At 40.2% G+C, this 22,946-nt stretch overlaps 3 protein-coding genes across 5 annotated transcripts in view; 1 reads left to right on the top strand and 2 right to left on the bottom strand.

The window, feature by feature from the left end:
* dnah9l (dynein, axonemal, heavy polypeptide 9 like) overlaps window positions 1-5,468 on the top strand; it is a 57,956-nt gene extending 52,488 nt beyond the window's left edge. For both annotated transcript variants that reach the window (XM_059345014.1, XM_059345015.1), the window contains 7 exons: window positions 325-384; window positions 1,314-1,496; window positions 2,055-2,237; window positions 2,489-2,604; window positions 4,053-4,165; window positions 4,288-4,428; window positions 4,965-5,468. In XM_059345014.1, the coding sequence (XP_059200997.1) occupies window positions 325-384; window positions 1,314-1,496; window positions 2,055-2,237; window positions 2,489-2,604; window positions 4,053-4,165; window positions 4,288-4,428; window positions 4,965-5,212 (1,044 nt within the window). In that variant the 3' untranslated portion in view covers window positions 5,213-5,468. The remainder of the gene's footprint in view (window positions 1-324; window positions 385-1,313; window positions 1,497-2,054; window positions 2,238-2,488; window positions 2,605-4,052; window positions 4,166-4,287; window positions 4,429-4,964) is intronic.
* Window positions 5,469-5,563: 95 nt separating this feature from the next.
* Window positions 5,564-19,541, bottom strand: LOC131980256 (mitogen-activated protein kinase kinase kinase 20-like). Its single transcript, XM_059344472.1, has 11 exons — window positions 19,182-19,541; window positions 16,184-16,271; window positions 14,415-14,516; window positions 13,010-13,075; window positions 12,886-12,914; window positions 12,634-12,771; window positions 11,360-11,446; window positions 9,372-9,446; window positions 9,129-9,235; window positions 7,882-8,062; window positions 5,564-7,772 (listed from the first exon to the last, which is right to left on the bottom strand). The coding sequence occupies exons 1-11, from the start codon at window positions 19,338-19,340 to the stop codon at window positions 6,807-6,809; spliced, it is 1,998 nt and encodes a 665-aa protein (XP_059200455.1). The 5' UTR covers window positions 19,341-19,541; the 3' UTR covers window positions 5,564-6,806.
* Window positions 19,542-21,374: 1,833 nt separating this feature from the next.
* The window catches only part of LOC131979768 (rap guanine nucleotide exchange factor 4-like), a 33,344-nt gene continuing 31,772 nt past the window's right edge, over window positions 21,375-22,946 (bottom strand). For both annotated transcript variants that reach the window (XM_059343782.1, XM_059343783.1), the window contains one exon: window positions 21,375-22,943. In XM_059343782.1, the coding sequence (XP_059199765.1) occupies window positions 22,816-22,943 (128 nt within the window). In that variant the 3' untranslated portion in view covers window positions 21,375-22,815. The remainder of the gene's footprint in view (window positions 22,944-22,946) is intronic.

Raw genomic sequence — 22,946 nt, 5'->3', positions numbered from 1 at the left:
GGCACACTCTGCTGTGTTCTAGCACAAGAGGATCAAATGTGGACTGGCTCTGGCACAGACAGGAAGTGGCTGCCAGCTTTAACTGTGTTTTGGAGAGCTTACTTGGACCATTTGTGCTGAGAATCAGCTCCAGTTAGCAGCAATTTGGCTAGTTTTGGGCTTGAGACTGCACATGGACGCTAAAGAGTGTCTGGCAACCAGACACGCCAGATTTAAGCCACTGTTGGACCAAGAAATGTTGGCTAACTTGGTTGAAATAATTGTTTTTTACTCTGTTAGAGATCTGAAGCTAAAAATTCTTCCTTCTGCTGTTTTGTTTCTTAGTTTGACCGGAAGCTTTCTTTGGCTCCTGGATTTGTCGTCCCCTCCAACCTGGACTACAAGGTATTTACAGATTGAGGAAACATTGTCCTTGAAGGGGTTTAACTTTCATAATAAGCTCCCCCTAATGATGAATATTTAACTGGTCTGAACCAGTAGTGGAAAGTAACTAAGTACATTTACTCAAGTATTGTACTTAAGTACAATTTTGAGGTACTTGTACCTTACTTTGGTCTTTCCATTTTATCTAACTTTATACTTCTACTTTTCAGGCCGAGATTTAACATGAAGAATACATATAAAGTGATTTGACTTGTTTTTTTGTTTTTTTATTAAACCTTATAACAGTATATTAGGTAATTAAAATGAGCCCTATGTTGATCAAATTAAATGATGCTTACATAAATGCATCATAATAATAATCCAATACTATATTTAGAATATATAAAACAATATGAGATGGTCCATTCTGCATTATGAGTACTTTTACTTTTGATACTTTAAGTACATTTTGATGCTGATACTTTTGTACTTTTACTTCAGTAAGTTTTGAATGCAGGACTTTTACTTGTAGTGGAGTCATTTCACAGTGTGGTATTAGTTCTTTGACTTAAGTGAGGGATTTAAATACTTTTCCCCCACCAGTCTGAACCAAGAGTCAATCTCTGGGCCTGAAAAGTAAAACTAATGCACTAAGTGCCTTAAACATGCATTCTTTCTGCTGTCACAGTGGGCACATGCACTTATTTTATACAGTCTGTGAAAGAAGAAGTATAACTGCACCATGCTGTGTCTTTCTGTGGATGTAGAGCAAGAAGTTACTGAAAAATAGTACGTTCAGCAGCTGTCTGATGATAAATAAAGGTTAAATGTTCAGTTCCCACCAGGGCAGCACATACATGAAATATGTCTTACTGTAAAATGAAAGTACCAGTTGACCTACAGTGTAGTTTGTTATGAATATAGTACAGAAGTATATGTCATATCTCCAGGGCTACCATGATTTCATAGATGAGATGCTGCCCCATGAGAGCCCAGTGCATTATGGGTTGCACCCCAACGCAGAAATTGAGTTCTTGACAGTGACGTCAGATAACCTTTTCCACACTCTGCTGGAGCTGCAGTCTCCTGACGCAGTGATGGGGGAGGGAGCCTCACAGACTCTGGAGGAGAAGGTAGCTACACCTACATGTTCAGTTATTCTGTACAGGTTCAGTTGTTGTCTGAAGCCTAGAAAACACACAAAGATACAGACACACAAATGTAGTGATGCAGCTTCTATAAGTTTAGATTAGAGATCAGTTTTCTTACATACAGAGGTTAATTTATTGTTAAATTTAGGGGCATCAAATTATGGAATACCTTTTCCCATCTGGCAAAGAACTCCATCTCTATTAAATGTTTCAAAAGATGACTAAAAGCCAGTTTTAATTGCTGTTTTAAAATTTTTGTATTGTATTGTATTTTTGTTATTGTCATTATAACTTGTTGTTGATGTTAAACATATGGTTTTTCTATTATAAGTTTGTAATTACTTTCTCATAACTATGACATTTTAGAGGGAGGCTTTAAATAAGCCCATCTGGCTTTACACTATTTGTTATATTTGTCATTTTATGTAATTCTAACTGTGCAAATAAATAAACCTAAAACTAGATTTAGATTACTATAATTCTTTGAGCAGCAAGGTGGAGAGAACAGCATTACAAAATCTAGCAACCACCCTCCTGCAGGTGAAAACAATTCTAGATGAGGTGCTGGAGAAGCTGCCAGAGGAGTACAACATGTCTGACATCACCTCTAAGACAGCTGAGCGCTCCCCGTACATCCTGGTCTGCTTCCAGGAGTGTGAGCGCATGAACACACTCATCTCTGAGATACGCCGCTCACTCAAGGAGCTTGACCTGGGACTCAAGGTACGCTTTACACCTTTGTGTGTGTTGATATGTTACAGTGCAGTGCACCCCTCTTGGTCTGCCGCACAAATCCATGCTGCAGATTTCCTTCATCTGATCAGGTGCCTTATACTGTAGTTTCAATCGTGGCCAGCAGCTGTTTTGCACTGGTGACTAAAATTTGATTTAGTAATGATTGAGTGATCTGAAATGCTACATGTAGCCCCTTCAATGTGTGTATTTGAAGTAATAGTTAAATATGTGTGTAAAAGGGTGAACTGGCCATTTCCTCTGAGATGGAGAAGCTGCAGTCAGCGTTGTTCTTTGACAACGTCCCCGATACCTGGACCAAGCTGGCCTACCCCTCCACCTACAGCCTTGCTACATGGTATGTGTGTGTGTGTGTGTGTGTGTGTGTGTGTGTGTTTCATTGTGTCTGCATTGCAACCACAATAGATCAGGACATTACACACCTAATCAACCAGTACCTCAGCCCACTGCCAGCCAGTCGGAGGTACAGAACTATAAGGTGTAAAAGGGTTTGCCCTAAACAAAAGGGTAATGTGTAAGGGCAGAGTGTAATGTTTATCTATCATGTAATGTTTATCTATCATGTGTCATGTGTGTGATATTACTGCTGATTGTCTGTGTTATTTGTTAATGTTCATATGTACAGTTCTGTGAAAATTAATTTCAACCTGAGGACAATACATCTAATCTAATTTAATGTAATCTGAATGTGAGCAAGTGTCATACTCTTTAAAATGTGGGCCAAGTATTTTAGAATCTTATTAATCATGTAATTAGCAATTTGAGATACTGTTCTGTTAAACAATACATAATAGGGGTGTTTCCATTACAGTCCAATACCCGGAATAAGGCGGTTCTCACTCGCCAAAACGCCCCTAATTTGAATATTGGCCGTCCAGAGCCGTCCGTCTTTTGACCAAACTTTTTTTTGGCCCTGTCGAACAGCAGGGCCGTTTTTCTCCCCTGAAAAAATCCTGGTTGCTGATTGGATAGAACGCTAAGCAGAATATGACGTAGCACTCGACAACACGCACCATTTGTAAGAGCCAGCGAAGTAGCAAGTAGTCACAAGCGACAATATACATAAGCCCCTTTCATATTGTGGCCCTGCAAATCCCTGCTGTATTGCTGGAAAGATCTGTGCCAGCTCTTCACCTCAGGGTGTTCATAGTGATCCCGTGAAGGTGTGATTTTCTGCCCTTTCATAGTGCAGTCCAGCGTCGTGAGAGAGGTGCACAGTAGCACAGTGCTAATAGGCTAACAGTTAGCTCCGTAGCAGTACAGTGTGTATGTGCTGCTGCTGCAGGAGGTGTTCACTTAGCGATCTCTGTTTACAACAGGCACCGGACACTCTGTGCATAGTTGGCGATGCTGGTTAACACCATGATGTTTGTGATCAGCGGAGACGCTGTGCAAAATTAGCCATGCTGCTTTGTTTATGATCAGCTGCTGATGGTGTGCACAGTTAGCCACGGCGGCCACAGTTGCGTCTCCCGTGTTTAATTCGTCACATATGTGATCACTGATCACGGTCGAAACTGTCGCTAAGCGATTACGCGATGATCGAAAACCATATGTCACCTCCGGAGCCTCGTAAAACCATCTGGGGCCTTTTTTTGTGATGGAGACATGCTGAGTGAGCGGACATTTGAGAGGGCGTGGCCTGAGACTTTCCCAGCGGCCACTCTTCCCCCTAAAGGTAGCATGGTTATAGAATAATCCATCTACAGTAACACTCATTTGTTTCTTTGTCTAAAAGACTGACATTATCACCTGTTTTTGTGTGTGTGTGTGTGTGTGTGTCAGGTATAATGATGTGTTACAGCGTTGTAAGGAGCTGGACAGCTGGACTCAGGACCTGTCTCTGCCCAGTGTCGTCTGGCTGTCTGGACTTTTCAACCCACAGTCCTTCCTCACTGGTAACACAGATAAGAGCACTAGCCAGGCATGCTAACATATTTCCACCATTCCCCCCTCATCTGTTTTTCCTCTATTCGTCATTCATCTGTTGTTTTGTTTATATCTTGCTCTGGTTTTCCAGCGGTGATGCAGTCTCTAGCGCGTAAGAACGAGTGGCCCCTGGATAAAGTGAACCTGACAGTGGATGTGACCAAGAAGTTCAAAGAAGAGTTCAACCAGCCTGCCAGAGAGGGCGCATACATATATGGACTTTACATGGAAGGTAACAAACAGTGTCTTTAATTTCCTTTCTATTGTGGGGCCCACTCTATGAATCAAACCCTGTCATAAACAGTAATGGAAAAAATTATTAGATCACCCATTGTTTTCTTCAATTTCTTGTTCATTTTAATGCCTGCTACAACTAAAGTACATTTGTTTGGATAAATATAATGATAACAACAAAAATAGCTCATAAGAGTTCAATTAAGAGCTGATATCTAGCCATTTTCCATAGTTTTCTTGATAATGATTGTGGTTATTATCAAGAAAATCATTGAAAATGGCTAGATATCAGCTCTTAGATTGAACTCTTATGAGCTATTTTTGTTGTTATCATTATATTCATCCAAACGAATGTACTTTTAGTTGTACCAGGCATTAAAATGAACCAAAAAAATGAAGAAAACAATGGTCTAATATTTTTTTCCATGACTGTATGTGTAAGCTTTCCTCCCTTTTTGTAATGTTTAAATGCCCTAGTTTTTAAACACAGTAATCTCATTTGTCCTTGTCCTCCTCACCTGTGTCCTCCCACAGGTGCAAGGTGGGACACTCAGGCTGGGGTGATCACTGAGGCCCGTCTGAAGGAACTGACCCCGGCCATGCCCGTCATCTCAGTCAGAGCTGTGCCCAATGACCGACAGGAAACCAGGAATATCTACGAGTGTCCGCTCTACAAGACCAAGATCAGAGGACCCACATATGTCTGGACTTTCAGCCTCAAAACCAGGGAAAGGCCCGCCAAGTGGGTGCTGGCAGGAGTGGCTCTGCTGCTCAGTGTGTGAGAGGGAGCTTAGAGGTCAAGATTCAGAAACTGAGACAGATTTTTTTTTTATTTGGGCAAGGTAGGTGCATACCATGTGTAATCATCAGCTTGCACGTCATCAATATGGTTTAATTTATAAAACTTTGCATATAATGGAGGGTGGAGACTATGACAGAGATATTATGTGGTCAATTTTTAGAGAATTGAGAGATTTTTTTCTGTATTTCCCACTGTAATCATCATAATTTTTCTCATAAATATACGACTTTAATCTCTTTTTTTTTTTTTCTCTCAGGTTTTTATTTTAATTTCCCCCCACCCCAATAGGCAAATAGGCCACCATCATAAGAGACTAATCACAGGACTGGACTCAATTTTCTTTTCTTTTATTGAAAAATGATAAAATATACAGAAAGAAATGCCAAACATTCACACACTAGATCACAGTTAGAACTGATAAAGTCAAAGCTTGTTTTGAACAAATCAAATCTATAAACTACAAGATACTCTAAAAGCAGGAGAAAAAAAAAATCAGACAGTGCTGCCTCATTAGAGCGCCATTCAAGTGTGTTATTTTGTAACACTTGTACCTCTTACAGTATGTTATGCAGCAGTTTTAAAAGCACATTAAATTACACAGGTGAAGTCATTCTGACAAGACAAGACAACCGCTAATTGTCTTTTTTGCTCCTTCCTACTTCACAGTACACATGGGTATAGTATTCATCCATTCAATAAAAAAATAACAAAAGAAATGTGTGTATACCAGCTCTTTTTCAACCGGAGATTCTAATGCACATGCTATCGCTCAGATACTGTACGTGCTGACAAGTAAAAATCTTTCTAGTTTGGCCTCTTTGTGTATTTCTATGTGTCTTTTCTATGGAAGCCCATTTCCACCAGTAAAGGAAAAAATAGAATAAAAACTAAGCTTAGTGATGGAAAAAAAGATCTTGTTAGTCATTATAAAGAGAAATTCCAATTAAATAATGAGTTTTTATCTAAAATAATGAGATTTTGAGAAAGTTTCTAATTTTTTGGAATAGTAATTTATTATTTTCCAATGTTGAGTATTTATGAGATACAGAAAACAGAAAGTCGTGTCCTTTTTTTGTTTTTGCGTTTTAAAACCAAAATGGAAAACTAAAAAAAAAAATTAAAAAAAAACATTTGCGATGTTAACTCATTATTTTTGAGATACAGAAAAACAAAAAATTGTGTCCTTTTTTTGTGTTTTAAAACCAAAACAGAAAGATAAAAAATAAAAACAATAGAAAATAACATGGGGGAGGCCACTGAGTGTGTGTAATTAATTCATTCTTATATTTTGCAATACTAAGTCATCATTTTGAGATGCAGAAAAACAAAAAAATGTGTCCTTTTTTGTTTTGTTTTTGTGTTTTAAAACCAAAATGAAAAAATAAAAACAATAGAAAATAACATGGGGGAGGCCACTGAATGTGTGTGTTTAATTAATACTAATATTTTAAGATTCTTAGTCATCATTTTGAGCAGGTTTCTCAGTATAATGACTTGAATAATCTTTTTTTTTCATCACATTGGCAGAGATGGGCTTCCACAGTCTCCTGTGCATGTGTGTGCTGGTGTGTTTTCTAGTCACTGTCAGACCAGTCGAGCTCCATCATGTCCATGGCTGCAGTCGCCATGTTGATCTTGGTTCCGTGTCGCACGCTGCAGCTCTTCACAGAGTTCTGATTGGACGAAGCCCGCATGCTCACCTGCACTCCCGAGTGACCGATGACCCCCACTTCCCCTCTAATCTTTTGGCTGATGGCCTCGCTGCGATCACCTCTCACTCCCTGGACCACGACTCCCATGTCACTCCTGCTGCGACCCCTGACCCCCATCTCACTCCTCACTTTCATCATCCCCAGGTCGCCCATGTTCATGTTCATGTCCATGTCGCCTAGTCTCTCCATGTCCCCCATCTCATCCATGTCTAAGGACAGCATGTCCCCCAAACTACTGTGGAGCCCTTTGAACATAGTCGAGACCCTCCCTCCTTCTATTCCTCCCTCCATCCCTCTCTCATCTAGCCGGTCCCCCAACTTTTCTATCTCCCACCCTCCTTCCTTCTCCCTCTCCCCTTCCGCCTCTCCGAACCCACCGGAAAACCCTCGGACTATGGTGGTCACCCTGCTCCTCTGCCTCCCTCCTCTCTCCCTGTCCCCCTCCTCCCATGTCCTCTCCTCCCTCTCCACCACACCACCTGGGAAGCTCCTTAGTGTCACCTGGACTCTTCCTCCCTCCATACTCCCGCTCTCATCCCGCTCCCTCTGTCCCCAGCCCTTCTCCTCCAGGGTTCCTTCCTCTTCCCCGTCCTCCTCTCCGAACCTCCCCTGCAACCCTCGGAAGGACGGGAAGGCGTGCAGCCTCCCGCTGTCGAGCGAACCCATCCCCCTCTCCAGCGCCGCGCTGTTCCCTCTCTCCGTGTCTCCGTTGCTGAGGGTGCGGAGGAGACAGCTGACGCCAGCACTGCTGATCCCTGCACTGTTGGAGTCCTGAGAGTGTGAGCGGAAGAAGGAGCCGGAGGAGCCGATGGACAGTGGTGTGAAGAACTGATAAAGGTCAGTGAGAGAGGAAGGAAAGGAAGGCGAATATTATAAAAAAGGTACTATTTAAATTTGTTTTCAGCCGACTGAGCAGATCAGCTCCGCTTCCACTTACTGGTGAGATGTTTGAGCGCTCCATGAGTAGGGAGGTCGGACTGGGAGACATGTTGGACCTCTCCATCAGCCTCTCCTCCCACAGTCTGAGCCTCCTCTCCCTCTCCTCCAGCTCCTTCTCTTTGGAGTAAAGCTCCCTCTCCAGCTTCCGAAGGCGCTCCAGGGTCGACTCGATTTCACACCTGTCGTACAGGCATTTCAGTACATTAGATTTTCAGTTCAAGCATATAAGATACTAATGCTAACAATTCCTATTTACTATAAAACTGGATGTCATGTGTCGGTGTCAACTGATTAAAATATTTGGCTGCAGTACCATCTGTTGCCACAAGAGGTCACTGTTTGTTAGTGAGTGACTGTCCCTGAACCTGCATTCACAAACACAATCAACTCTCACAGCAACTAAATATAGACAGATCTGACGCACAGCCATACCTCCTCCTCTGTTTCTTCCATACCTCCCTATTCATTCATCCCGCCCCTTCACCTCCCTCACTCCTCCTTCCCCCTCCTTCACTCCTCCTCTCCTCTCCACCTCCCCCTTCCCTTGTCCAACTTTTTCCACCCGTACCCAAAACTTCACTCAGAATTGATTGCCTCGCTGTACTCATGTTAAATATGCACAGAATCTCGCACCTTCTCTCCTCTGCTCCATCCCCCACCTCTCTCTCTCTCCTCTCTCCCCCTGTCTCACCCCTGTTGTCTGTCCTTACTCACTTTTTCGCTATCCTCTCCGTTTCTCCCTTGTTCAGTCTTTTAGATTTCACATGCACTCAATACATTTCTGTTTCCTGTGAACTTCTCCTCTACTTCAGCTCACACTTGATTTCTTCTCTTCCTCCCCCCACTCCTCTGTGTTTCTCCCTGAGTGGAGGAGTAGAGGAATCTCTTCCATGGACACTTTCCAGAGAGCTTATTATAGACTGAAGTAGAGCACAGGGTCACACATTCAGCTTCTCTCCTGAGCTTTAGAGTCCTCAGAGCTGTGTATATATGCACGTGTGTGACCATGTTGAATTTGTGTGCATGCACATTGACTTTTATTTGGAGTAGAGTAAATCACAGGCCGCATTTGTCACACTGACCAAGACTTTAGTGTATACACTTATACACTAGACTGTATAAATGACCTGCCTCGTGCTCAGACGCAGTGCAGACACACTCAGCGTTTTCTTTTGGGTGTCCAAAGACTGTGTGTGTGTGTGTGTGTGTGTGTGTGTGTGTGTGTGTGTGTGTGTGTGTGTGTACCTCCACTGGTCCTTGTTATGTAGGAAGGAGTTACACTGGTCCGGTAGCCTGCTGTCGTTGGCCATGGTCTCTAGGGTTACCATCACCTGTTTGAACTGTGGACGCTCCTGTAGGTACATGCATGCACACAGGATTAAAAAAAACAGCTGTCACACCCATTTTTTAAATGTTTTTAAGAACTTAGTGAGGCAGAAGAGACATTTTAGGAGATTTATCACTGTATATCTTGTCCATTCTGCCTACCTTTGGGTCTGCTTGCCAACATTTCCTCATCAGCTCTGCAAAACTAGCTGGACAGCTGGTGGGGATGGTCAGCCTCTAGATACCCACACACATAAACACATGCAAATACAAGAAGCAAAGCTTTTTACTCAACAGAAAAGTCATATTGGAGCAGCATATTTAAACAAATTAATAAACATATCGGATGAAAACATAACTATTTTTCCAAAACACACACTAATTAAGCAACAATCAAAGCAAGGAATCTACAGCCACGTTGTCGGCTCTGTGCATATGACTATGCTAGCATGTTGATACTTAGCAGGTATAATGTTTACCATGTTCACTGACTTAGTTTCTAACATTTGCTAATAAGCAGTAAACACAAAGTGCAGTGGAGTCTGAAAGTATTAGTTTTGCAGGTATTTGGCCAATTTTTTGACCTGATAGTGCACAAGAGAAAAATCAGGGGATCATCAATTTCAGAGTAAAGTGATGCTGTGCTCCAAATCACATAGTTTTAGTACTTACTGCAGCTGCCCTTACAAAGTATGTAGTGTTGCATTCAGTATACATGCAATTGCGACTTCCTACTGTGTCAAAACATTGCACCTTGAAATTTAAACCTCCTGCTCATACATTCCTCACAGAGGATTGTGGGATTGGGCCATCCTGGTATTTCTGGCATACTGCATTTAAATTACTATGTTTTAGCAAAAACTTCATATTTTCTAGTATACTGAATAGTATAGCAGTAGGGGTATTGGATGCACCCTGAATGTATGCAAGAGATTTCATGGAAACCTTTCTAATAGTTGTCAAAACATTTCACTAATAGCAAAAGATATAAAAGAAATATGTTGGTGCAAGAAGCCGCTACTGTGAATAAAAACATCATCAAAGGCGCTTCATCATGGCTCATTTTGAATCAAATATTGCTGAATGCTGATTGGTTATCAGAGATACAGTGTAAATGTCATCACATTTTTCCAGTCCCGCCCACCTCAAACCAGTGAGTAGAGTCCAGAGAAACAAAATAATACAAAACTTTGGGCCTTTAAAACAAACAGCCACACTATGAGAAAGGTGGGCTAGTTTTTTGTGTGTCTATATATTTAAAATTGTGCCACATGTTCCAGTCTAATAAATTCCTAATCCAATAATTTGTTTAATGTACACTCAGTCTGTTTGGCTCAATGTTTATCTTTCTGTAACATGTGAATTGCAGAAACAACACTATGCCACTTAGATAATGTCCCTGCATACAAGATTCCCTGGCATGAATGAGCCCAGACAGCTCCATAGTACTGTGCAGCAAATGGAAACAGTTTTCTCTGGGGATTAATCCTAAAATATCACCGACTCTGAGTGGAGAGAGGGCAAGTTAGAGGGTCAGGAGGAGAGGTATAGCAATGGAGGGGAAAATCAGAGGGAGACTGGGAAAGAGAGAGAGCGAGTTATTTAGGGAGAGTATTTGGAGATTAGCCAACAGCTACGCAGGAATCATGTTCTCTGAGTTGTTTGTTGGCCCCCAGTATGTGTGTGTGTGTGTGTGTGTGTGTGTGTGTGTGTGTGTATGTGTGGGGCTGTTGTGGGGGATTCAGACACGTCAATAACTGAAACACATATGCTGTATAACCATCATCCCCCACCTCCTATAAACCTTTTGAATCAACCCTATCATTGCAACTTTCCTCTTTTCTCCCCGTTCTCTCCCTTGCTCTCTCCCTTTCTCTCTCCCTCGTAAAGGCTTTAGCCAGGGGGGAGTCTGGCCGGGCTCCACCGCTGTGTATCCAGGCCTTACAAGAGCAGAGAACTGACATCAGGCCTAAAAATACCCAGCCTCAGCCTCACCAGCTCGCAGTGGAAACCATGAGAGCATCGCATTGTTCCTCCAGCCTTCTCAAACTCTGGTGCGTCTACATGCTGACAGTGTGTTCACAAAGGTGTGCTCACGTGTGTGTGTGTGTGTGTGTGTGTGTGTGTGTGTGTGTGCCGGGGCGGTTTACCTCTTGTTTTTCCACCACCAGCCATGCAACCTGCAGCCCCTCGAAACCTTTGAAAGGAACCTCCCGAGTCAGCATCTCCCACAGCACCTGGACACAGAACAGACTGTGTTGGTTCATTCAAACAGACATTATTTATTTCATGTGTTGATAGTGACTCTGCTGAATAGTTGTGAGGATGTCTTTATAGAAAGGCACCACAAAATCAAACCATAATACACATTACAGTAGCGCGGAGAACAATATGAAATTAATTCATACTAGTCCTAGATGATTGCTGATGTTGATACCAAACTACCTTTATGATACATTCGTTTAAGGATGTTTTCATATTATTTTCTTAATTGAACGCATACTTTTCAGATGTTACAATCCAACCCCAGACACGTTTTAAAGTATATAAAATACTTTGTTATTATTGATGAGTTTTAACTTCACACATAAAAAGTAAAAATATCTGGCCTCCACCTTACCTATGTTGCTTTCGCTAGGTTGACCACTGAAAGAGCAGTGCGAGCTGGAGCTGGAGTTTTGTTTATTTTCTCCATTAGATGAAACATCCAAAAAAAATTCAGCCTTACGCGTTTGAGACTGTTGTGCATCAAAATCAGCAACTGACAGAATGGTAAGTGTAGCTAGCTTCTTTTAGCTTGTTAGCCTGTAACTGGCAGTGGCTGACACAGCGTTAGTGGTTGTGAAACATACAATAATATCTATGATGATACAGTGTGCTTTCACTCTCTGTACTGGCAGGCTCACTCTGTGCTGGAGGTTTCAGGGTTTTTTTTTCGCCTTTGAATTGTTTTTTTTAAGTCATGATGTACCTAATCTAGCTTGTTTGGATCTCAGATTTTAGGGTTAGTGCATAAACAACTCTACAACTTAAATAGAGGAATGTGAAAACACTTCTTTAGTGACTAACTTTGCAAAAAACTATAATAAAAGTCAGTATAGTATAGACAACAGACGTAAGAAAAACACATTTTTAAGTTGAGGGGATCTTTAAATGTCATACAAGAAGCCAAAAAATAATTTTGCCTGAATAAATGTAATTTCTAAAACTGAATTGAATTAAAAACGGTATTTCGTAAAATCATAATCTATCTCATGAGAGAGTATCTGATCAAAAATATTTGAGCAAGCATTTAAATCCAGCTGCCAGGACCTTTTTTTAAAAAACAAACAAATGTACTATATTGTGCTTGGTGGCAAAAAAATAATTTAGGTTTGATTCCCAGCCTTACAATACTGATATTTGCTCATCATTATCAACTCACCACGCCGTAGGAGTAAGTGTCGCAGGTCTCTGAGACAGGAAGGCTCTGAATGACTTCAGGAGCCATCCAAGGAAAAGTGCCCACCACCGTCATGTGGGTGGTATGAGAAAGGAACTTAGATGCCCCAAAGTCACAAATCTGAAATCCCATAATAGAAATAAAAGCGGGGAAAAAAATCACAGAATTGCACGTGTATCTGAAGTGATTGAAAAAATGTTATAATGTGGTTTCTGTACATCACCAGACACACACCTTCAGCACTCTGTCTGCTGTCATTACCACTATAGGAGAGAGAACAGAGAAACCAGTCTGTGTTACATGAAAGAGTGATATACTACAGCTGTTTAGATTTTCAGAGAATGTGTTAATGTGTTACCGTTCCGTGACTTGAGGTCTCTGTGAATGACTTTAACTGGAGCTTCTGCATGAAGGTAATGCATCCCTGTAAGGAAATCAGCCCCAAAAGATGTAAATGTCACTCTTTTATCTACTGTACAACCATCATTCACTGCCTCAGCTATCAGCAAGGTATCGTTTGCCAACGTTTTTTTTCCTGTGTTTAATTTTATTTAATTTCTAACACATGACATACGTCCAAAAAATAATGATAATAATGAATTAGTGTCGCAAAATAATAAGCTGGTATCAAAATAATGAAAAGCTTTCTGAAAAATATACAGCATTTGAGATATTAGCTTATATTTTGAGGTTGTTTCTCAATATATTGAGATATTAAGACTGAATTTAACCAAAGTTTCTCATTATTTTGAGAAATGAACCTAAAATGTTGACAAAGGTTTTCATTATAGCAACTAACAGTGAGTTTTTAACTGGTTATGAAACATTCTCGATTTAATACTGATGCCTCTATATGACCTACATAAGCAAACTAGACCCTCAACAATAATATTGTGTGTTTCTATATCACTATTCTTAATGCCTGTCAGCGTTTCTGATTCTCTGTGAAAATCTGACGAAACCATTTTAAGTATGCAGACCAGAAGAGCCAGTCTTCACACTTTCCTAGGCAAAGTTTCTAAAAGCTTAAGAGGGACAGTGATAGAGCTCAGGTGAAAAAATGAGTGAACTTTGGCCGATCATATAACAGATGGAGAGAATTATGGGATTTTAAAGGATTCTGATTTGATGATCCTTAACTGGCCCTCTTCCTCCTTGACAGGTATGTAATATGTCTATTTTATTTATGAAATACGTTGTGAGACGTGATGATGCATGAACATATGAACAAACTGTGAAGTGCTGTGTTTCACAATAATCATATTACAGTTACAGTATTTATCTTGCAAAGCCACAAATAGAAACATTACCACATCACTATGCATTCTGTAAACAGCTGTGTTTAAAAAAGAAAAATAGTATAAAAATAAGTTCCGTCTGTTTTTCACTTGCTTCCAAAAACCAGATCAAGATCTTTACGACACGAGGCGGTGGTGCTCATGGAAACACTACTGTTTTTGTCCCCAAAATCAACACAAAAATAAAGTTTCTTGTTGATGCTTTAAAGTTTTATTTGCTTCTTTCATTTGCAACAGGCAAATGGAAAAAAAACCCTGGTTAAAGACGGTGATTAAGAGGCAAATAAAAAGCTGTGTAAACTATCATTAACTCTGGTGCATGATGACTAGAGTATCACAGTATTACAGGAGACTGATGATCGTACCAGTGCTCCTACTTCTGCTTCATATCAGAAGTGAGTCAACCCAGACACACGGATAGACAGATATGTATTATTGTTATTATTATTATTCCTCCAGGTGTACCTTTGGCTATCTGGATGGCCCATGTCATGATCTGCTCCATGTCCATCTCCTCACTCTGCTCACTGGAAAGGTACTCATACAGCGAACCTGCACTGGCATATTCTGTAAGAACACACACACACAAAAGCATCTTTCATAGGAGAACAAAAGACAAATTATACCATGTGTGTGCAGGGTAACATGTTTGAACACTTGCTATTAAAAAAATAAATACCTGCTTTTATAATGCAGTTACATCAGCTATCACAACACATTAAAAACTGAACTAACTGTACCAGTGGTTAATTACTAAAGTAAAATTATTAATACCACACTGAAATTACTCCATGACAAGTAAAAGTCCAGAATTCAAAACTTACTTCAGTAAAAGTACAAAAGTATCAGCATCAAAATGTACTTAAAATCAAAATTAAAAGTATTCATCATGCGGAAGTGACCCACTCAGATTGTTATACGCATTCCATATATAATATTGGATTATTATTATTGATGCATTTATTTATTTTCTCAAGGTATGGCTCATTTTAACTACTTACTACACTTTTATGAGGTTTAATTGAAAAATATGTTTAATCACTTTTAATTGGTCATGTTTTTATGTCACATCTCGACCTAAAAAGTAACTAAAGCTGTCAGCTAAATGTAGTAGAGTAAAAAGTAAAATATTTGCTTCAAAATTTAGTGGAGTAGAAGTATAAAGTTACATAAAATGGAAATACTCAAGTAAAGTACAAGTACCTAAAAATTGTACTTGAGTAAATGTACTTAGTTACATTCCACCATTGAACTTTACTAACAGCGTTTTTAATAAAAGTGAATTGATTCTCTAAACAAGTGACAGAAACTACTGCTGCACTGCGCAGCACACACACACCTACACACACAGAGAGGCTCAAATCAGTGGAAAAGCTCTCAACCTTCACACCCTGTCTGTCTAATCCAGATTATCTCTGAACTTTGAACTTTTCCCATTTCCTGTTAAGTCTAACAATTAAAAGAGACAAGCAGAAGACGGAGGATAATGTTAAATCAAAGGAGCCCGACGAGTAGAACACGGAAAATCTGTCCTTTTAATTGGCTGGATGTTAACATTTGCAAAATGCATTTTACTGGCTCCACCAAACTCCCTCTCCTGCACCAGTTCTTATTTTCGCCTACTGTACTCTTTTATTTTTAGTAAGCACTCGACTTTATTAGACTCAGCTGCGGCGAGAATTGTTGCTGGACAGGTCCGTAGTGGTGTGTCGCTGCTTTATCTTAACCATATGACCCCATCAGGCATTACAGCCACATCCAAACATGCTGGTCTCAGTTACAAATGTCCTGCCAGGAAACACAGCAAGAACTTGCACTCAGAATGTACGACGATGCTCCAAAACACACACATAAACACCGGTCGGCCATCGGAGCATGTGACAACGTGTGTGTAAGAGGCACGTTGAGGATCAAATACACACTAATAAAGCTAACATATAAATACAACACACTCACTTGTGTGGTTTCATACAAGAGGACAGTGTGCCCTGGTGCTAACCCCTCCATGCCTCACCTTAAACCTTGACCCGACCTTAACACCCACGTTACTTATATCCGCCAGGCTGTAACCCCAAAGATAATAATACATGTTCATTTATAGAGCACTTTTTAAAAAGATCACTTATCTTAATGAAGTTGGAGGTGAAAATACTACCACAATCACATGTACAAGCACTCACACACACACACACACACACACACACTCATGCACACACATACACATGGGCTCTGACCTGTGACAATGCCATAGTTGGGAGATTCCAGCACGGCTCCATAAAACTGAATGATGTTCTTATGACTCAGGACACTAAGAATCTCAGCCTGGATGAGGAGAGAAAAAAAAACAGCAGGATATGGATATTTTCATTAGCATCCTCCTTCAGTTTTCAAATATCTGACATGTCAAGAAACATGAAACCACAACATATTTAAGAAAATAAAGTTCTGATTGACTGCAAACCTAAAAGTTAGAGCTTTCAACTTGTTATCTAATTTGAAAGTTATTTCTGACAGTGTGTCTGGGATGCCTGAACTGGAGTCTGAACCTCTTTCATACCACAGGTTGAGTCTCCAAACAAAGACCTTCCACACCACAGTGACAAACATGCCATTAACTTGAACTGACATAGAGGTCATACCCTTTGCATTTGTGGAATATGTAACTGTTGCCAAGCAACATAATAACTTATCAGCAACAACGTGAAATCACACAACAAACTGCACTGAAATATTTTCTCAATAAACAGTTTTTCTTCCAAAGAGAGAATTTATCGAATCCCTTGTATTCCCACGTGTGACGTTATCAGTGTGTACAAACAAGTGGAAGTAGTGGTCGACCTACATTTAGTCAAAGTACTGTACTTGAGTACCAATCAATATCTCAAAATTATGACTTCGTATTGCAAAATAATCTGCTAGTATCAAAATAATAAAAAAACAAAAAACAAAGATACCAGCTCAGCCCAGATCGTTTCTCATTATTTTGAGAAATTAACCTATTATTTTCATAAAGTTTTTCATCATAATGACCGGTCTTTTTTTGTCATCACATTCGCAAAAAATGGGCTTTCATAGAAAGCTATAGTTGATCAAATAATATGAGCTGACACAGGCAATTATGCACAAGTACTTTAAATACTGTACAAATAAATAAGTGCAAGTACAATTATAAATGCACGTTATACAGTATTATCATAGAGTAGTGTTGTTTTTTATACCTAAATTAATGATTTGAGTACTTCTTCCACCACTGTGAATGTATTGTTTGTGCAAAGATGACTTGAAACATAATTTGAATGTGAGTGTTCTCGAGGTGTTGCAGCAGAAGGATCCACTAAACTGCAGTTCTCTCATGATCCATCAATTTGTATTTACATACAAACTGTACACACACACACACACACACACACACACACACTGTTATACTGTACATGTCTGCCTGCCCTGCATGTGTGTATGTGTATTTGTGAGAAAGTGAGTGTGAGAGAAATAAGTCAGACAACAAATCGAACTCTGTTCCCTCTATCAGCCCATGTTTGATTTTATATCCTTCACTGCAAGTGGAATTTCACCCTTTGTCTTTAAAGAAACACTTCAACTGCAAAATTACTAGGGCCGGGACTTTAACACGTTAATTAAGATGAATTAAACAAATTGACGCATTTGAATCACACTTATTTTTGCACCGCGGAACGTTTCTCACTGGATGAGTTTCAGGCGGACCGATTATAATACTGGAGCACCAACTAGCGTTCATGAGTTCAGACAACAACAAACCACAGTGAACACGAAAGAAGAAGCTGATGAGAGTGCTTTGGTTGGCCCTGTGGATGATGGGACATTTTGTTACAAAAAACAAACGTCGAAAATTGCACTGGTCTGTTGGACTTGAGCAAAAATAAACAATTTTTTTGTTGCTTAAGCTTATGTATTCAGTCATTATTCAATGATATACTAAAAATCCATGAGAAAAAAAATACTTCTCACTGTTCTCAGGTCAAATATTTATATGCGATTAATTTCGATGAATTAATTACAAAGCCTCTAATTAATTAGATGAATTTTTTTAATCGAGTCCCGGCCCTAAAAATTACTATTTGTATATGAATTAATCACCCTGTGTTATGTTAAATTCTTAAAGGAAACTTTGTCTTTCTGGTGTGGCCCTCGAAGAATAAAGAATCTAAAAAAGAGAAAAAAAATGTATGAATGGAAGTAAATGGGGGCCAAATTTAACAACAGCAAAACTATATAAAACCATCTGTTTACAAACTTTCAAACAACTTGTGGTGTATAATGCAAGTCTCATATATCCAGTTCATGATCAGTATTTCCCAAACACATGCAATTTTGCTAAAACCTTACTATAGTGAGTATAGACAAAGCTTGTGCAGGCATGCTACTCATCCGTGCGAGGCTGGACGATGCAACTGGATAAATGATATTTGGATTGTACTGCACGAGTTATTTGAGAGTTTGTAAACAGATGTTTTAACATAGTCATTGTGCCCCCCATATCCTTCAATCCATCAAGAATTTTCTCTATTTTCAGATACTTCGTTCACCGTGAACGCATGCGAGAAAAGGTTTTCTTCAAGATATTATATTAACACAGGGTGAGGAATTGATATACAAATGGTCATTTTGCAGATACAGTATCTTTAATATATGTGCAAGCCTTACCTGTTTAAATCTGCTGCCACAACAATAACACAATGCCCAATCCCCCACAGGTCACACTAACTTCAAACAGTTTCCTGTCACTGGATCTTGAGCCTCCACCAGCCCAGTATTAATAACATGGAAGGAAATTGTGCTTGGATTAACATCGGGGTCATACTCATGGAGAACCACCCGGCCTGAACTGCAGTGCACGAAGCCCCAAATGACCACACACCTCGCCCTCAAATACAATGGGAGGAACAGGGGAGTGCTGGCATAAATAAAACTGCTCCATCCACAAAGAGTAGGCGGAGGAGGGGGACGAGGAGAGGTATGTTTAAGATAAACACAGGTTCAACAGCAGACAACAGGGGGAGGAGGGGGAGGGAAGGGAAGAGGGGGCTTCAAAGAGAATCTGGGAAATTAATGAAAACTAGAGCAATAATGTGTCTTAGTAATTCCATAAATTCTAAACACTCTGGATGGTAAAAAAAAGAAAAACGATGTCTGTGTGTGTTTCTCTGCTGCACAAGTGTGTGTTTGCTGTGTGTGTGTTTGTCTCCTCTGTACCTCTTTGTCAATCTTCAGAAGTTTCTTCACAGCCACTTCCTTGTCCTGGGAAATCCAGAGGGCTCTGTAGACGCTCCCAAAGCTGCCTCCTCCACAGTTCTCATAGAAGAGCAGGTCCTCATGCTTTATCTGCACAAACGACGAGCCAGGGGACGACATGGCATACTGACTCACGCGCACACAAACACACACATATACACACACACAACAGCCCCAGAAGCGTGCACGCTCAACCACCAACGCTGCCCCAAAAGTATACAAGTCACGGCTCAGCAAGGAGAGAGCAAAAGGAGAAGAAATAAAGAGAGGCGGGGTAGTTTCCGCCACAGGGTCCGAGTGGATGTTGTCAGTCAGCAGAACAGATTGTCAGAGAGAAGAAACCACAAAGTTCTGGAAAGAGAGAGAGAAGTTTGCTCCCTGTGAGTCAGGGAAAGTCGGAGCTGCCCTGTCACTATTAGAGAAGGTATTACATTGCCTGATAGTGGTGATCCAGTGGTACTACAGCACAGAGCTTACACACACACACACACACACACATACACACACAGAGCGTGAAGATGAAGGGGAGGTGAGTGTTTGAGTGTGTGTAAGTTACGGTTTGCAGTCAGTGTGTGCAGTCTGCCTGTAGCAGACACACTGTTCAAATATGGTCACTGGCATCCAGGGCATTCCTTCTTCCTGGATAACTGTGGCTATATAAAGCTCCCCATACACTACACTACACACACACACACACACACACACTCACACACACACTACAGACAGAGATATACAGCTCTGGCCTATAGCGTGTCAGACATAGTAAATCAGTTAGCAACGAGGGTGACTTCCACAGATACCTAAGTCCATCTCTCACACACTCGGCGGCGTCTAAAAACACACACACACTCATCAGAGAAGCCGGGCAGGGACAGTGTGTTACTCAGCCTGACAGGAATGACCCAGTGACATCATCATGCAAGACAGCCGTGCTGACCTCACTGTAAAGGGAGAGCCAACCCTGCCCATTAAGCACAATAAGCAGTTGTTTATGTCTCCATGGTCTGGAAAAGATGTATTTAAATTAATTAGAGACAACAAAATTACAATTGAACTTCCTAAATAAAATATATTTTGTGCCATTTTTTCCCCAACAAATACAAAACAATAAGCTCAGACGCAAAATAACCAATCTAGGCAGGCTAAGTAAATAATTTACTGACCCCTACAAAAAAAGTACTTTCAGGATTCTGTTGTTAAAAAATCATAAATAGGGTTAGGGGAAAATACACAAATACTCAACTACTGTATTTACTGCGTTAGAGGGAATAATCTTTTTATTTTTCCAAGATATTTTTTGGGCATTTTATAGCTTTATTTACAGGCCAGGTGTGCCATGTGTGATATTGGCCTATCATAGAAATATCAGTATTAGAAGATACATTACTATGTATTTTAGATTTTTTTCATTCGTTATTTAAATGTTCAGTAATTTAATTCACTATGTTTATTCCGCAGTTTGTTTCTAGGATTGACAATGTAATGCATTATAGGTTTAATGTATAACTATTTTTTAATACAGTTATATGTTTAAGAAAGCAACCTTCTGAGTATCTTTATATGGGCAAATTGGTGCACATAAAAAAGATTTATTTTCATTCCAGCTAATAATTCACTATATTGGTCCTGTGAATTCGGCCTCAAAAATCCCATATCATTCCTGCTTTAAAGATGGTGTTGCTGCTAATAGGTCTCATTTGAGTCTTTACATGCTTATTTGTACATTAAGAGTGCTTTACAATACACAAGTTGGTTCATTGCCATGTGAAGTGGTAACACAGGCCCCCAAAAGTCCAGGGCCGGCCCCTCTGTGAGCACAGTTGAGATCAGCTCTGGAAATTTAGGAAACTTCTCAGTTAGTGACAGCAACCAAGTAGAAGAGTAGACATGACAGTGAATCATTGGATAAATAATACATGAGTCCTTCAAACTGCAATGAATCATTACACCCCATAGTACAAACACGTTGGATAAAATAAACAACCACCCACTAATTTAAATATGTGGATTAAGGATAGCACTAAAGAACAGATGGTGGACTGACCGGAGGGAGATGGGAGTCTTCCTCTAAGAGGGAAACATGGTTCCAGGAAGCAGCCACTTACACATCACTGTCCTCAGTCTCTCTACAAAAGAATGTCATCAGAGCATGAGCACTGTTAAATTAGCTATTTTTATTTACAAGGCAGACCACGTACAAGTACAGTTACAGGCTGCTCTGGGGAGAGCCAGCCTCACGGCAGTTCTCGACACACACCATCACATCAGAAGCTCCTGAGATCAAAGGAAAATTAATGACACTTGTCAAAAACACACTCAAAATCTACACTCACATATATAAAAATAAAATTACATAGACTGAGATGACAAGATTTCCCCTCAAAGTACAAGTTGCCTTTAAGACTCCACATCTAGGACCAGTGCTTTCAAATCAATGTAGTTATACAACTGACTTCAGAACAGATCTATAATCAATACTGTGGTGACAAATTTGAACACTGTTTGCAATACAATTAGGGCTTTAATCCAACCAATACTCTGTTTCAGCGTTGCCAGATGTACGATGATTATCGTAAATGTACGATCATTTTGCCCCGTATACGATGTACAACCAACGATAGATTCATATCGCTAACAATTCATAGTTTTATTCTGTGCCGTGTCATTTTAATTCACTCAACGACATAATCAGGCTGGCGAAATATGGATCTTACATCTGTGTTTTGAATTGTTCTTCTAATTGTAGAGTAACTGTAAAATAAAATAAAAACGTGGGTGTGTCAATGTCGTTACGATACGAGTTTTGTAAAATTACACATTTCCGCCTATTTGTTCGGGTGGCTATGACTTACTTACGATAGTTTTACTTAATATACAATCATTTTAAGCCTCTGATACAATAATTTATCATTTCCCATCTGGCAATGCTGCTTTGTTTAGTAATTTTGAAGTGTCTGACTAGTTAAGGGACACTGATATATACCTAAAGGACATCAAATCCAAAATATATAATCATGTAGATTATGATGTAAATAAGTACTTTAAGATTTCCTATTTATCTGTATATTCAACAGGGAGAATGAAAGCTACTACAGTTTATGGGGTTTTTTTGTCTATGAGCAGGAGAGTCATCAGGAGAGTATGGTTTGCTTTACAGGCAGGTACAGTAATATATTGTAAACTAGGGCTCATTTGGGGTAGCACAACATTACAGGACACTCCGATAGAAATCCACTGTATAGAACACAAAGCCTATGAAATTCAGTCATGCAGGATATTGATTTCAAGTTCTATACATTACAGTTCTATCTAACAGGTCCCAAACAGTAACAGCTAGTACGGTTAAAACCCTCAGTCAGGGGGCTGAGACACAGCGACGAGAGAGCAGCTGGACAGTTTCAGTCTGTCCAGGAAGAAGAGGCTTTAATTGGCACAGTAAGAAGTCCTTCATCCATAATAGCCCATGATAAAGTCATTTACTGTTGTGATTTGCTACTGAACGGCCAGTCATGTTGAGTTCTTTTATCCAGGTATTGTGTGTTTTTTTTGTATGCTAACGTCACAGAGAAGGCGATGGTGGTGGAAGATTCGGAGCTCATGTCCGCCGCGGCTCCAGCCTGTATGAGAGCTGCGTCAGCGCCCTCTGGTTGTCGACCACACAGAGCTTCCTGACGTAACCCCGTACCTCTGCTTGATTTTTGTTGGGTTGGCATATGTCAGGATCTA

The sequence above is a fragment of the Centropristis striata genome, chromosome 11, assembly GCF_030273125.1.
Source record: "Centropristis striata isolate RG_2023a ecotype Rhode Island chromosome 11, C.striata_1.0, whole genome shotgun sequence".
NCBI classification, from domain to species: Eukaryota; Metazoa; Chordata; class Actinopteri; order Perciformes; family Serranidae; genus Centropristis; species Centropristis striata.
The sequence above is the reverse complement of the archived record's forward strand: the minus strand, read 5'-3'. Positions and strand labels throughout refer to the sequence as shown.